Below are 16171 nucleotides of genomic sequence, written 5' to 3'. Positions count from 1 at the left end.
CTGCTGGTATGTTATCTTTCCCTAACTGCTCCGACAACTTCTAGCTAGATGCCATTCAGCTGAGCATTTGGTTCTGCAAATCATTGATTGGTTTCCTTCAATCCATTACTTGTACAAATGTCCTGTCAGTACACCAATTTCATCCTACATATATTCCTTATAAGGTTGCACCCCAAATGGTGCAGACTTTAAGCTGGACTTGTGCTGATAATGCTTCCAGTTCCAAATGCCTTGTTCCACTTGGATTCCTCCATGCCTGAGGACTATTTGTTGAACCAGCTTTGCCTATTCGTCTTCTCCAATCTCTGGGGTTTCCAGGTAGAGGGTGTTCTCCAATGCTGAGAACATCCTGTTATCTTTTACATCTGGGGTGGTTTACTGAACAGGCAGCACATGAGAATGTTGACAATGTGCAGTTCTAAGTTCCACATCCTTAAAGTTCTGGCAGACTGTTAGTCCTTATCCAGTCTTTTCAGTACCTTCAGGTTGTACCTGCCTGGCCTTTGCATCTCACCCTGCTCAAGGGTTGATGCAAATGGTGCTTGGCAGCTGCTGAAGACAAGGCAGGACTATGACCTGAAAAAAACATCTCAGCTGAGGAACCTCCACCACTGAGAGTCTGCATTCACCTAACATCTTATTTAGCAAGACAAAGCCTTGTCAACAGCATCTGAAATTAATTATTTGTGCCCCCACTGTCTTTATTTTTAACTTGGCTTATGTTTTGACCTCTTTGCTAACTGAAACCCCGGATCAGAATTGCATTGCCTTGTTGGAATTCAGACAACTCATGGTCTATGTAACTCTGGATATGGATGAAGAATGGTAGGAATCGCTGAATCCAGCAGCTTGACAAGGTAAACTGCCACACTGCCATTCCCCAGGTCTAGTAGCAAGTCTGTATTTTTAGTAGGCATATCCACTATACCTGTATAGTGTATATGTATACACATATACAATACCTGTATCCACAGTCAGCCACACAGATCAGCACAGACAGAAAATACAGCACTCATGCCAACACAAGCAGTGGAAATTATATGTGTTTATACAATGTGGATCCTTCCAGTAACTGGATTTAGACACTCAGTCTGTCAGACAGTTGGCCTATGGATCCCCACATCTTCCCAGCTGATGGCCTCTGGGTCTGCAGCCTCACCTTAGTGCTGGTTCTCAGCCTTTCTCCCACACAAATGGTCACAGAAACTATGGAACCCTCCAGTAACAGGCTTTAGAAAGTGTTATCCGGTAGCTGGCCCCTGGATCCTCTGTTCTTCCAGGTACCTTGTGTGCACACACACACGCACACGTCTCTGGCAGCTGGTTTAAACCTGTCCTCCTCCTGGTAGCTGACACCCAGATCCTCTGGTCTTCCTAGTAGGTGGTTTGGAATGCTTGGTTGCTCCGGGTGAACTGACAAGCCTTTCCTCTTAACTTATACGCTGGATGTCGTGTCCAGACCACAGGCTGATCATTCTCCTTTGATAGCCCTGACAGTAGCCTGGTCAGTGTCACTGATTATGTTCTTGGGATTCTTCCATCTTCATCGTTCCTTTGCTTCATTGTCTTCGTGCACTTTATGAAGCCTTTAATCACATACCCTAATGAAGAAGAGCCAAAGCATGTGATCAGGGCAAGAAATCTTTAGGCAACACACCAAAAAGACTTCATAAATGTAGTGATGTGAAGATAGCAACAGTAGCAGAAAAGGATGCTTTTGTCAAATCTGTTGTGGATCTGAAACCAAGTGAAACAACTTACTATGCTTTGAGACTCCATGGTCTCTATATGTGCGATCATATGTGTTGGTCTGGCATAGATTTATGTTAGCGCAGACATTTCCCTATCTATGAAAATTCAAGCTTTGAGTATTGTATGTCAGTGAAAGTGCTGATGACCAGCACAAAAAAATTAACTTCTAAAAGATTTAGAGGACAGTTTAGCTGTGTTATTAGAAATGTTAAGTGCTGGAGAACTCCAGTCTAAGGATGTCTTCAGTGACTTTTTAATACGGTACAATCCTGCACATTAGTTACTGCCAAAGATTATTTGTAAATCAGTAAACATAGTCCTTGTTATAGGATATGCTGAAGGATATGAAGTAGAAGCCATGGCTGAATGTTCTAGCAAGTCCCCATACCATGTTTTTTGGAGATGCTGTTAGACTCTTTGCATGGCAGCTATGCAAGAACAGATAACGGTGATCCCACCAATGGCACTGACAGAGCTGGAAAATGTTTCGTGCTGTCAGAATGAACAATAAATTAAGTCCAGGAATTTACAGAACTGCTCTTTGCAATAGAAATAGCCTTCTGCACGCAGAACTCCAAACAGGGGGCTTCCTCCTCCTAGCTGTTGATATCTGAATTAGCTTTGGGGAAACTTCTGCTGGCTTAGTGGGGTGTAGGGAGAAGATGGGTTGCATGTCAGTAGGTCCCTAGCTGAACACCCAGCTAGCAGCGAGGCCCAGCTGTGTTTCTGGCTGAGGTATTTACTCTGTAGCATGGCCCAGACTTTCTGAAGTCTTTTCTTCCCCCAGTTTACATCTAAAACAGAGCTTACAAACAGCTATCTTTATTTGCATTTAAAGATCTGATTTATCTCTTTTGAGGTCAATGGGAATTTTCCCATGGATCTTTAAAGGGGGTTAACTGAAGTTCAAAAATAAGTGTTTTTCAATATATTCTTTGTGTAGTAGAATAAACAAAAGCCCCAGCTGAAGTCAGTGGAAACAAAGTTAGATCGATGCTGAATGCTCTAGAAATTCTGAAACTTAATGTTCAATATTACAACAACCCTTATTAAAGGGTTTTCCCCCTTCTCCCCAAACATTTGGATTTACATAATGCAACACTGGGAGAAAAATACTTCAACGCAATCATGTGCCTCTTGTGTCAGGCTCAAGAAGAGAACGCTGTGGATATCGGATCCTGCGTAGCCATCGTCATTCGGAAGATCAGGTGCATTGCATTGGCAAAGCTAAGAAATACGAGACGGCAACCCGTGTAAAAGAGATCCTGCTCAGCACAGTCAGTCCGGAGCAGTTTGTTTTAACACTACTTGAAGCGGAGCCTCCCAATGTGTTGGTGAGTCGTCCCAGCAAACCATTCACGGAGGCCTCCATGATGATGTCCCTGACAAAACTGGCAGACAAAGAACTGGTTCACATGATCGGTTGGGCCAAAAAAATTCCTGGTAAGAACGTCAGCTTTGGTTTTGCTTATTTTAGTCGATGCTTTTACTATCAACATACCATTGTCTACCCAGAAATAATAGCACAGCACAGTAAATGTGCGGTATAAAAAGTCTTAAGCTTTTTATCCTATAAAGTAATGGGCAATTTGTTGCTCTCAGTAATTCACCTGGATGTATTTTGATTTAGAAAATGACCTAGTCCCTCATTTACTATCTGTTGTTAGTCAAATACTTGTTAATTTTGCTAAAAAAGTGTAGTTGGTGTTGCTTGTAATTTCTACCTCATTAACTGTAAGTACCCAATTAATCTGATTTAGAAGGTTCATTAAAAGTGGTATTAACTAGATTGCTATAAAAATGAATTTAAGACCAAATTATTTCCTTGAATCCTGATAGAAGGTTTCTAATAGAGTTGGTGAAAACTGAAAGGCGTCCAAGCACTGAGTGTCTGCAAGCACTTCATTTGACAGAGCTGCTATGCAAGAGCATCACTTTGCAAAGCAGTGCATAGTATTGATCTCAGAATTATCGTGCGCTGTCCTTCAAAACAAAAGTCACTGAGGATGCTTTTGAGTGTTGGCAACACAAAGAGCATGCACTGAAGTACAACTACACGTGTTACTGCTTTTAGTGTCCCAAAGGCAACCACAGCGTCATGGCAACGTACCATTTCACTTCTTACAAACTAGAAGTGGTGAGCATTTGCAATTCCTTTTCCATGAAACACCCACAACTAAAACAGTCAGAATAAAGAATAGAAGCCAGAAGAAAAGCAGACAGCACACAGAGATGATACTTGACAAAGCTGTGCAGAAAAACATGCTGTCTGACGTGAACTGAACCACAGCCTGTGACCCTTTAGCGAGAGCGAAGGTGACCGACTAATAGTAGTGAGCTGAAAGGATGGAATAATCGATAGACATATGGCAGCGTGGGGCTTAATCCTTGACTTCAGATACGGTACTCTGCGAGAAGTGATCCCTATGGCTGCGTTACCCTTGCGTGGCTAACACGTTCTGCAGTGTGCCTGGTAGTCCTAGCCCCACATCTGTTAGGATTGAGGGGCCAGCGCACCGTGGGTCCTAGCTTGGATTTTATGCTGAAGGCGACCAGCGTGTGCTGGTGTGTGCCCTGGTCTGGGCACGCCTGTGTGCTGTGACAGCACTTGCCGCTGCTTGTGTGCGCACACAGAGGGGCATGACACTAATCCTTACGCCTAGAAATAAATGGAGCGTGCACCAGTACAGGAAACAAGCCTGGTGGAGGGTGTTTTGTATAATCCTTAAACAAAGAATTTAGAATAAGGGAAGCGGATCCCGTTTAGGCTCGAGGTGGAGTGGCTGAAGGTGCTACCGACTCCAGCTGCTGGACCGTGTCTCCTAGTTGCAGATCACAGTCTCTGCAGCTCAGCCACCCCGTCAGAGGGCTCGGTTTTAGTGGTAGTTTTAGGGTGTGCAAATTCCAGGTCAGCTGCAGAGCTGCTGGGAGGAGATGCTTGCTCAGCATGAAGCATCTTAAACCGTGCTTCCCATTTGCAAAGCGATCGTGTTTTTGCTGTTAATATGGAATATTTTAAACTGATACCGTGAATCCTTTCCCGATTTAAGAAACTGAAAATAACTGTGAAGTAAATAACCATAAGGGGTTAAATGGTGTCTGTTGCTATAATTTCTTATTTAATCAGAAAACCTGGTAAAAATGTACCATTTCAGAGGACTCGTAGTTATGTTAGTCTGGTAGGAAGTGAGTTGTGAAGGAAAACCAGGGAAGGTCGTAGAAAACAACCTCATTCTAAGCAATATTTGAATGGAGAAAAAAACCAAACCATTTTTTTCTATTTTCTGATTGTTCTTAATTCCTATTTTTTTAACCTGTCAACTTTTTTAGAAAAACCAACAATACAAAATAACCACAAACCAAAAACCTCAGCTGAGATTGTTTTGAATTTTTTAAAAGATCAGTTTCCAAGCCAACCTCAATTTTGACATTGATCACTTTTTAGTTTGTTTTCAACATGTGTCAGAAGTAGAAACTTTTTCTTGGCAATGAGAGACCTGTATGAAGAAAACCCATTAAGGTAATCAAACCCCTTCAAAACAGTTCCTGGGAATGCTGACACTTTAGTGTGTATGTTTTTTCTGATTACTCTGGTTGCACAGAACAGAAATAAACACCATTTTAGAACAATGTCAGTATAGAGGTGGTGTTTAACATGCACCTGGTTATATGTAAAATTGCCATATTATGCGGTGGTTAGAGCATTTACTTCAATGTGGATATATTTATTTGTTTCCATTAAAATAACTGCAATGACTAAAGCTCAGAACATAGAATTTCCATTTGCAAAAAATTTTGCCTGAAGTTAATCATCTTAGATCCATGCCTGGTTCCTGGAGGTAAGGTCTCAGAGAGAAAAGAAAGAAAAAAAAAAAAAAAAAAGTTCTTGACTAATAGCCCAGTGAGCAGTAACTTTACTTTCTATGAAACTGAGTATGTACTTTTGTGTGCCTGGGTTAGAAGCCCATTTTCACCTCTAAGTTATTGTTGTATATTATTTTGACGCTCACCAAAAGTGAAAGAAAATAGTTTTATTTTTCCTTATGGATGCTTATGTTAACAGTAACATTTTTGCTTAAATAGGAAAGATTTTTTTTTCATATTTAATATTTAATGACATTCTTTTGTTACGAATTTTACTCTGTGACTGTTTTTGTCTGTACTTTCAGCTTAATGTTTTTTGGGTTTTTTTTGTTGCTTGGTAAAATAGAAGCTGATACCTAGGGTTTATTTTCCTTCTCCGTTCCAAGTATTTCCAAGTTGTCAGACAGCAGAACACAACTTCTGTAATTGCCTTTTTACTTTGTTGACCTAATCTAAGAGAGTTCAGTGTGGTTCGTAGCTGAACCTGTATTGCTAATTGATAGGATGTTGTCGCAATATTGAAATTTGCATTCATTATGCAACCTAGTGTGTTGCTGGCCAGAGCAGCATGTCTTTCACTAGTTACTGCACATCCAGCACGAGTTTTTTCTTGTCATAGTAATTTATAATTGAATTATTAGGTATAGAGCACATGATTTGAAGGACACATACTACAGCCATAGAAAAACAAGTAGTTTAATGTACTCCGCAGCAAATGAAACAGGACTTCTGACACTGCAGTGAAGCTGTGGTGGTGATGTGCTGTCCTTGATCTTTAAAGCATAAGGTTGTTAGGAAAAGTAAAAGTAAAGCCCTTCTGATAGCTGTGCTCAGTGGTCATAAATCATACTGCTGGTGCTGATAATGTGAATTTAGCAGGTGATATCTGGGGTAAATCTGGATCTTTAAGTATCTGTAGGTGGAACGCTGGGGCTTGGTCTGACATCTCACTCAGCCGAGATGGTTTCTAAACCAAATAACTGGTTGTTTATGCTGGAGAAATTGGCACACGCCTGTGTCAATGTTATTTAAATAAACTTCTGAAATGTCTCTGGGCTGTTGTTTCCCGGGAACTGCCACTGTCAGTTTATACTATTCACGCTCCCATGAACATTTTTCTAAAAGCACTTGTAAAATTATGAGTGTGTGTCTGGCAGATAATCTGTCTGTTGGCTGCGGATTCTGTAGTAAATTCGGTGGCAATGAAATCCAGGAGGGAAGGTACTGCTCATGGGTTCCTGTTTATCTTTCTTAGAAAATAAGGAGCAAGGCTATCAATTTTTAAAGGCAGCATTTCTAGCAATGATAAGGCAGAGTGCACATTACCTAGTTTATGTCAACCCGTGGCTGTCACCAACTGTCTTCCAGCCTACTAGTCTAATAAGATTAAAATAAACGGAGCATTTGTCTAAATTACTGACAGCAGAATTCTTTGACAGCGCAAATGTACTGTGTATTTTAAGACCTCAGACAACTGAGGAGAACTACGGGAAGCCTGTCTCCCATGGCCAGGCTGTAATGATTTTTCACTGTGCAGAATTGTAGATGCCAGCTTGTCTGAAAACGAAGCAAAGGTGCTAAGAGCCCGATGCTGAGCAGCTCTGCTTTGAAAACTGCAGCCTGATCTTGGTTTTGACCACTGATCTGTATCGTATCCCTGTTGTACTCCTGGTCTGAGCAGCCTTTCCCACTTGTGTTTTGATAGTTTAAACTTCTCGTCTTTTGGTTTGGGATGTGTAAATTGTATTTCTCCTTATTTGGTTTCTGCATGTCGTCTTTTCCCCAGTCTTTTTTGGAGGGGAAGGGAAAGGGAAATATTGAAATCTGACACCGTTCTGTAAGTTCTGGAGAGAACTAAATGCTGGAACAGGTTTATGCACAATCACATTAGTTCTGTTCTTACTTCTGGGATGCTGTGTATGGAGGCAATGGGGACACTTACTACCTCCACCAGGTACCCTTGTCTTTTTTTTTTTTTTTTTTTTTTTTTCTCCCTTTTTTTTTACCCCCCTGGTATATTACGGTTTTGGGGAAGGAGGCAGCAGGACAGGGACATGATGGGGTGAACACATACCATTTACAAAGGGCATGGTAACACAGAGGAACTAAGATGTAGGTTCTTCCACAGTTATGCAGCAAACCCAAAAACATGCCTGTCTTACGAGAGAACAAACCCCTGCAAGCAAATGCATTCTGGGGAAACAATTTTTTCTATTTTCTTAGGAGTCCTCCACAGTGTAATGCAGTAATTTCTGACGACTGTGAGTTTCCCACGTGATTCCCTGGTGCCTCTCAGGAGACTGTGGGACTGTTGTCTAAAGAGGTGGCCGAGCATAAGGCAGGTCCTCTGCAGTCACTTGAGTTTCACCAGCTGCCTGGGAGTAATTGCACTTGAACATCACTCTACTCTATTTCAAATGTTTTGTGGAAGACTTGAAAATGAAAATAACAAATGTTTTTGTTCCTATTTGAGATGGCAGCATGGTGCTTCTGATTTCAGCGCTCCCTGTTCTGGCTTTCTTTACAACCCTTAATTCTTCCTGTTTCTTTTTGTTTCTCATATACTCAGTTGTCTTTATCAAAACAGAAATAAACAGGTTGATTTATTTTATGCTTCATTTTAGGTTTCATTGATCTCAGCCTCTATGATCAAGTAAGACTCTTGGAGAGCTGCTGGATGGAAGTTTTAATGGTTGGTTTGATGTGGAGATCAATTGACCATCCTGGGAAACTGATTTTTGCGCCAGACCTTGTATTAGATAGGTAAGAGAAATACATTTCTTGAGAACACTTCATATTAGCATGTTTGGGGGTGGGGTAAGTGGTAAGAGGAAGAGGATTAAGTATGGGAGATGCTATTAATACTTTATCTAACAATATACTTGTATTTGTAACCACAATATCTTGAGCTTCCACATACTTACAGGGGCTTAAGGAATGCCAAGTATCAACAGTATTGTTGAACTTGCAAATTCCTGAATCCCTGCAGCACATGACAGTGTGACGTTTCTCTGTATTTTTCACATCTTTTGTTGTTTTTGTTCTTTTTGATCCACATTTCTAGATGCTGAAACTGTAGATGCATCAAGACAATGCACTACATTGTCAATTTCTTCCCATATCCCTCAAAATTAAAAAAAAGTAGACATAGCATCAGGCCATCTTTTCATTACTTTAAGTAGCTTTTCTACCTTTTTTCCTCCTGCCACTACTGCAGACTTCATAGGTAGCTATTATAATGAACATTGCACCACTAGCCAAAAGAGATTTAAAAAAATCTAGCTCGCTGTTTAATACTGAGATTATTATTTCAAGCTAAAGCAGGGTGTTTGCAAGTTTAAAATACTATCTCCATAACATCATGTACCAGCAGGGAAGAATATGGATTAGTAAGGATGTTTTTCTACAGGAACTTAGAAGGATTTGACATGGGCTTCACGCTGGTAAAAAGTCAGGGAAACAATCTACTCTCTTGGGTACACTTAAAATATCTCTGAGCTTTTTCAACCTGGGGAAATTGAGATCTGTATCAGTTTTGTGGCTTGAGCTCAATAATAATCATCATCGTAAATACATAAAGCAAAATGGGTTAGTAAGAGAAAGAAATTTAATTTATAAAAGATATGAAATAGATTATTTGCTCATGTAAAATTCTATGCAAGGACATGCTGCGTTGTTCAATATAATGATAAGAAATTGCTGAAAATGTATGATACTCATGAGCTGACATGTGCTGAACAGAATGAGCGTGTTTGATGCATTCCTTAGTCTCCACAAGACACAGTAGAGTGGGAGCTAGCAAGTATCTGGCCATGCTGTAATTTAATTTTTTTTTTTTAAGAGATGGGTATATGAAACTGGTCTGTAACTTGATTGTACTTGCATGTGCCTGCTTGAAGGCTCAGCACCTTCCTCCTGGGAAGTCAAGTACAGCAGTGCAGGAGAATTAAAGAACTTGAGTCTGTTTCATCTTAAAAACCCAAAAAACCCAAACCAAAAAAAGGATCAGTAACTTCAGTGGTTTGAAATTTACTGCTGCTTAATTTTAAACCCACTGGAATGGCTTTGGGTTGTTTGGGTTTGGGCTTGGGGTTTTTTTTCAGATCAGAAAATGGGACCATTTCTAATATCCAAAATGGAGATAGCTGCCTCCAGTAAACACTTGCAAACATAAAAATAACCAAACCACAAAAACACCAAAACTCCAAGTCCCTTTACTTCTAAATGCCTTTCAAGAAAAAGGTGCTGGCGTATGGGGTTAGAAGTTGTTTCATTCTTTAAAAAAGTCTTATTGTTCCAAGAAACTTGTCTCAGGGGGTCTTTCTTATTCAGTTCTCCAAGTCCTGAGTCCTCTGTGGGGTACAAATAGTGATGTCACCGGCTGTGGTATTAACACCTTGTGAAACAAATCTGGAAAATGATTCATGGTGGTACTCTGCCCTGTGCTGCAGTTCCAAACATTATCCAGAATTATAGTGGCTGTGAGGATAAAGCCTCTTACAGAGATATGGTCATACTTACCTGCAGTCAATCCTGCATGCACTTTAAAGAGAAAATCAGTTTCTTAGAGGTGCTGACCTTTTATACCAGTGTAATTTTCAATTTAGATTTCATGATAGAACCTTTTGAATCCTCCCAAAGATGAGATGGATAGGCCTTTTACACCCTCCTTTGTGCTTTGACTTTTATCTGGCTGAGTCAGAGTTCCTTAATTTTTACTTTTTCAGTAACATTTTCAAATGCCTTTCCATAGGGATGAGGGGAAATGCGTAGAGGGAATTTTGGAGATCTTTGATATGCTCCTGGCCATGACCTCAAGGTTCCGAGAGCTGAAACTGCAGCACAAAGAGTATCTGTGCGTCAAGGCAATGATCCTCCTCAATTCCAGTGAGTATGTGCTTGACTCTGAAACTCACTGAATTGTACTTTTTATTTCAAAGGTGGCTTGGGGATCAGCTGTTAAAAGTGGCAGAAATAGCAAATGAGATAAAGCTGTTGAAAGAAAACAATACAAAAGGAGTTCTAACAGTCAAATTGTAAGGATTTTTGCTCAAAAAACTTCTAAGCTGTATCATTTGCTGGATTTAGGGTCTATGTCCTGTTGCGAGAACTGCATGAAAGACCTGAAGTCTGAAAGCTTCTTACAAGGTGGGCTTAGGGCCCAGGCTGTGGGTATGTCCTTGTCAAGAAGAACTTTTGCTTGTACCTCTGTGGGTTCTGGTCATGTGTAAAGCTGCAGTATGGCATTACAAACTTGTCCTTCAGTCTTAGTTCTGGTAAAACTAGTTACTCATCTGGGTGATGATGAATAGGGCTTACATGTTCCTATTTAATGGTGATTAATTGGTAGAAGTGATTGAAAGTACTCAACAGTTCTGCAAGATGAATTTCAGGGTAGGAGCTTTGCTTTGCAGCCTTTTACACAGGGCAAATAGGAGTGTGTGTTTGCTAGTTTAGGGTACTCTGCAATAAAAGAATTTTATTCCCCCGACCATTTTATAATTAATAGTAAAAAAATCCATCAGTCATAGCTTTTTTTTTCTTCCTCATGAGCAAGGAGTATTTCTTTCTCTTCTCTGGTTAGGCATGTTTCCCTTGTCAGCGGAAGAACCTGAAAGCAACAGGAAACTGCATCACCTGCTTAATGTGGTCACAGATGCTTTGGTGTGGGTCATTGCAAAGAGTGGGATCCCCTTGCAGCAGCAGACAACTCGTCTGGCCAATTTGTTGATGCTCCTCTCTCACGTCAGACACGCAAGGTAAATTTTACAAAAAGTAACACACGAGGTGTTAGTGTTTGTTTATTGCAGTAACAAAGCAGGGCCTGAACTCCCAAGCATTCCTGAGGGAATCCTGGTACTGCTGCTCATCTCATTGTAAGACTTGCCTTCCTGGTGCATCTAAACAGGCAATATGCTCAAGTGCTTAATGGCACTCAAAAATGTGTTGATACTAAGATGTTGTCTTAACTGTGTCACATTAAATTGTTCGTTATGTATCTGCCTGAAATGTTTAACAATAGTAACCAAAGTCAGCCTTTCAGAAAAAAACCCACCTAACCATCAAAACTCTTCTATCCAAAATAGAAGTGTCTTTCAAGACTAATCTGCAGCGTGGGCTTTGGTGGAGCAAAGTGTACTTTGGGTGCCATGTTTGTCCCAGGCCAAACTTACTGTCTTTTATTTGAAACTACAGCGTTTTTGCCAAGTGACTTGTGCTACAGCAATGCCACAGCCCTGCTTTCCCCATGGGAAGCGGCTCCTCTGCTCCCTACCTGTTCCTGGACCTCCTTTGAGCTCTGCTTATCTTTGCTTGCAGTACAGCAGACTCAAACACAGGGTCTTACAAACAGAAGTGTTAATTTCCAGGCTCTTTTTCTTTTTAAATTATTACCCGGAGACCAGCTATTCACAAAGCTGGCTTATATCTTGGCTTTTTGGACTGTGTGTCCAGGGAAGATGTTCCTGGGACCAGGCTGAAGTATGCAAAAGAGAGATGGGCATAGCTGACTTTGGGAAGGGACACTGGAAGAGGGACAGGCACCTTTGGAACAACCTTCCTGTTAGAGCAGGTGGCAGCAGCAGGAACCTGGATGTGCTGACAGGCAGCTTTTAACAGCCAGCTCGTGAACTGCGGCGGGGTGTGAGAGCGGGCCCTACAGAAGCTATAGCACCAGCCAGAGCTGCACCCGGCTCACGGCGCTGATGCACTGCCCTCACCTGGGTTGCCTGCTGTGGTGTGACACCGCATTGCAGCATCGCAGGGACTCTTGGTCTGGCATGGCATGAATAAACATTGTGAATTGTGGCAAGATTTTTATATTTTCTTATTAAAACAAGAGTTTTTATGGTGTGCCTACCTCAGCCGAAGTTTGGAGGATACTTGTGACTTGTCTCCTTTTATGTTGCTTAGCATTGGTCAGTCAGCTGACCAATTTTTCTGGAAATATTTGTTACTCTCCAATATTTGTTCTGGAAATAATTGATGCTCTCAGCCTGGATTACCAAATGATGCAGGACTCTCAGGAGTGGGGTGTAGGAGGGGGGCTGCAATTCCTTCTTTTCCATTAAAATATTTATAACTCTTCAATAGTAGCAGAACCTCATTTTTCTGGAAGCATTGCCCCCATCTCAGTCCAATCCATCAGGTCAAGACAAAAATACTTTCAAAGTCTGTAGCCATCCGCAAGATCTGGCACTGGATATGCAGAGAAGAGACAAACTACTTCATGTTAGCCAGGGTACTTTGGTCTTCCTAATCAACGGCAGGAGAGGCAGGTTGTCATTAGAGCTACCTGTTATAAATTTTGCTTCTGTATGAAGCAAGTAAGGCCTCCCATGTTTACAGCATCGAAGAGGTATTCTCTTTGATGTCAATAGGGTCAGTACATCTGAATTATTCTCTGAAGTCAGTTTGTGCAGTCTAAAACAAATCCTGGTTCCCCAAGTGGTGAAACACTCAGGCTTAAAGTTATTGGGATGTTGTTACTGCTGGTAGTGGTAAGTGACCTGAGGGACTACAGCAGCTAAATCCTCTTAACTCCTAATAAAATAAGGATCCTCTTGAAACCATGAGCGTGTTTTCCTTCTCTGCATTGTTGGACCCAGATCACTGACTTATTTCTGTTGTCCTTCACAGCAACAAGGGAATGGAGCATCTCCTGAGCATGAAGTGTAAAAATGTGGTCCCAGTGTATGACTTGCTGCTGGAGATGTTGAATGCGCACACCCTCCGAGGGCAAAGGAAGTCCCTGGTCACACATCCTGAATTTGGCCCGATAGAACAAATGGAGACTGGAGACAGGCTGCGAAACGGGGCAGCCCAGTAATCCTGTTGAGACCTGGAAATGTGAAGCTTGTTCAAAGCTCTGGGAGAAACCAAAACTATTGGGATGGGCTGCTGAAGCGTGACCTAGTGCGAGTCCTCATCTCTTCTAGATTTGCACATCAGTATCTCGGGAAAGGCTTGTGGGGCTCACACCTCTGTCCGTGTTTCTGATGTAATAGCTGCACTTTTATAGTGCCTTTTCTGAGAGTCTTCAAAAGCACCTTATGAAGTGAAGCTTCAGAACAGTACTGTGAGACAGGGAATTACTGGCTGTCCTTGTCAGAGGCAGCTGAACTGAGGCAGAGAGATAACAGGACTGGATTGAGATGACAGAAGTCTGGGTCAGGGCTGGGAGTGAGCACCTAGGTTGCTGTCTCCCAGACCAAGGCTTTTAAGCGCTGACTAGATGATCTCCTCTCTCACATGAGATTGTATGAACTGTGGAGCAGCATCATTTGGGACAGATCCGTTTACCTGTGTGTGCTGGTCCCTAGGGAATACCTGCTTTGGCTGATCTAGAGGAGGTGCCGAGGTATGTGCAATGTGAAGGAGTTTGTTCTGTTCTTAAATATGCAATGGCTGCAAGGGCCTTCATAGGAAGGCCGCTCAGAATAGCTTCTACAGCCAGTTCGGAGCCTCTTCAGAGATGTTAAACCAAGCTTAAGTTTGTGTTTCGTGAGCTTGTTCTTAACACTCACATTATTATCTGGGTATAGTTCTTCAGTGCTTTTAAACAAAGGCCAAACTGCCTGGATATTTCGGTCAACGCTGACCTTTGAAATGTGTTTTGTCTGTGAGATTAATATGCTGTTATACGTATTTATGAGTGATGTTAAATCTATTATAATAATTGGGCACAAGAGGTTGCTCTGTGGATATTAACTGTTTGCATTTGTATATGATCTGCTGATCAGGGCTTGTGAAATCAGCCAGAAACAAACCACCTTCCCTCCCTTTTTGTCTTGCATGTTCGCATAGGCAGGATCCCTTAAAGAGCAGGGGGGTGACGGTTCTGGCACTTGCTTTGCTTTGCAAGTGTGATGGCTTGTTCAAATTTCACAGACGATGTGGGCTTCAACCCCCCTGCTGTGCTGATTTCTGCATGTGTTTAAGCTGCACTGAGCAAAAAAAAACAGAGGAAGTAGCCTGGCTGATGACCTCCGCCAAGAGCAGGATGGAATAATTCATTCTGGCAACTACCAATATTGCATTTTGATGTGAGCTAGAATGGCAATCACTCTAAATGGATATGCTGAAGTATAATGCATGCATGTTCTGGGCATTTCAGGTACGGTGAGATTAAATTGGGATTACACCAGAGGTCTATTTTGAGCCAGTAAGTCTTTCGGATTAGGGACTTTGCTTAGTATGCCATTTGCATACTTTGAATATTAGTCAAAACTTTGATCTTGGTGGTTTTTTTAAAGCCAAGAATGGCATTTTTTTATAGGAGGCACGTAAGGAATTTTCAGTGAGTTACGCAAATCTTGTTTTGATCTTGTACTATACCAGATGCGCCTGCTGGTCTAAATTTTTACTAGCTACCTTTTTATTGTTTTTAAGAAACTGTAATATAGTAGTGCCCTTCTAAATAAGTGTAATATTTACTACACAAAAGGGAAAAAAATGTGAGTACAGTCTGGAATTCATTGGTATTTAATTTTGTGGGAAGTTTTGCTGTGAAACAGATGTGTTTCAGTGTTTCTTGGGCTTGATCACGTTATGGGCTCAGTGCCTATTGTGTTGTGCTTTCCCCAATTTTCCGTATCCTGTGTAATCTTTTTGTTTAATACAGTTTTTCAAAGAAATGTTTAAGTGATTTTTTGTTTGTTTGTTTTGCTTTAGAAGTGCTGAAATTATGTGCAATCTTGAAACAAACCTCTTTGAAAGAAAATAGGAAAGAGTGGGTATAAATCGTAAAATTAACTTTCAAATGGGAATTTGCTGTGGTTTGACTCTGTAAAAGAGTGATGCTGCAGATTTGTGCCACGTGTTGTGATTCATATATGCTGTTACTAGGGCAGTGCAAATAGGCAAATGATGTGATTTTAACAGATACGTTTTGTCTTGTGGAACATAATTTTATTAGAAGTTGCTACTAGTGTTTTAAAACGGGGAAAAGCCAATAGCTGCCGACTCTGGATTAATGTAGCTGCGTTCACAGTTGGTAAGGAGGAGGCGCGTGTCTGAAACAGCCCAGTTTGTAAAGAGGGAGCGGTGTGACTGTGCCTGAACAAGGGTGCCTTCGTCGCTGGAGAGCTGCGGGGTTTATCGGGGGTCTGTACCGCACAGGCTCTCTCAGGTGCTGCATTCCTGGCATGGACCATGTCCGTGTCCCTGCCAGGCCTGAGCAGAGCTGCCACACTGCCTTTCAACTTGGATACTGGGGCTTTTCCAGTCTCAGCATGAATGGGGTGCTGAGCCACTGCCAGGGCTGTGAGGAGGGGAGGAGAGCAAGGCTGGTTTATCGCTTTCCTTCACCGCTCTGCTGTACATCAGCTTCTGCTGCTGAGCCAGGACCTGGCCAGGGTGGCTGTTTCTGCTTGAAGAATTTACACTGCAGTTCTGGGATGTTTGCAGAAGTGAGCAAACTTGGTTCGTGGAGGAGTGCCAGTTGCCATGGGTTTAAAAAAAAAAAAAAAAAAAGCCCAAAATTTATGTGTGTGTTAAACACATGCTGAGGGTCCACTTAACTCTGGAACTACTGGAACTAGAACTGAATGGTAAA

The 16171-nt window shown here is 41.6% G+C and overlaps 1 protein-coding gene across 5 annotated transcripts in view; it reads left to right on the top strand.

Annotated features, from left to right (window-relative positions):
• ESR2 (estrogen receptor 2) overlaps positions 1–15499 on the top strand; it is a 90814-nt gene extending 75315 nt beyond the window's left edge. For all 5 annotated transcript variants that reach the window (XM_027793077.2, XM_055802731.1, XM_027793076.2 and 2 more), the window contains 5 exons: positions 2899–3195; positions 8241–8379; positions 10370–10503; positions 11201–11375; positions 13255–15499. In XM_027793077.2, coding sequence (XP_027648878.1) covers positions 2899–3195; positions 8241–8379; positions 10370–10503; positions 11201–11375; positions 13255–13444 — 935 coding nt within the window. In that variant the 3' untranslated portion in view covers positions 13445–15499. The remainder of the gene's footprint in view (positions 1–2898; positions 3196–8240; positions 8380–10369; positions 10504–11200; positions 11376–13254) is intronic.
• Positions 15500–16171: the final 672 nt, after the last annotated feature.

The sequence above is a fragment of the Falco peregrinus genome, chromosome 1 (assembly GCF_023634155.1).
Source record: "Falco peregrinus isolate bFalPer1 chromosome 1, bFalPer1.pri, whole genome shotgun sequence".
Classification (NCBI taxonomy): Eukaryota; Metazoa; Chordata; class Aves; order Falconiformes; family Falconidae; genus Falco; species Falco peregrinus.
This window is presented reverse-complemented; position numbering and strand designations above follow the sequence as displayed.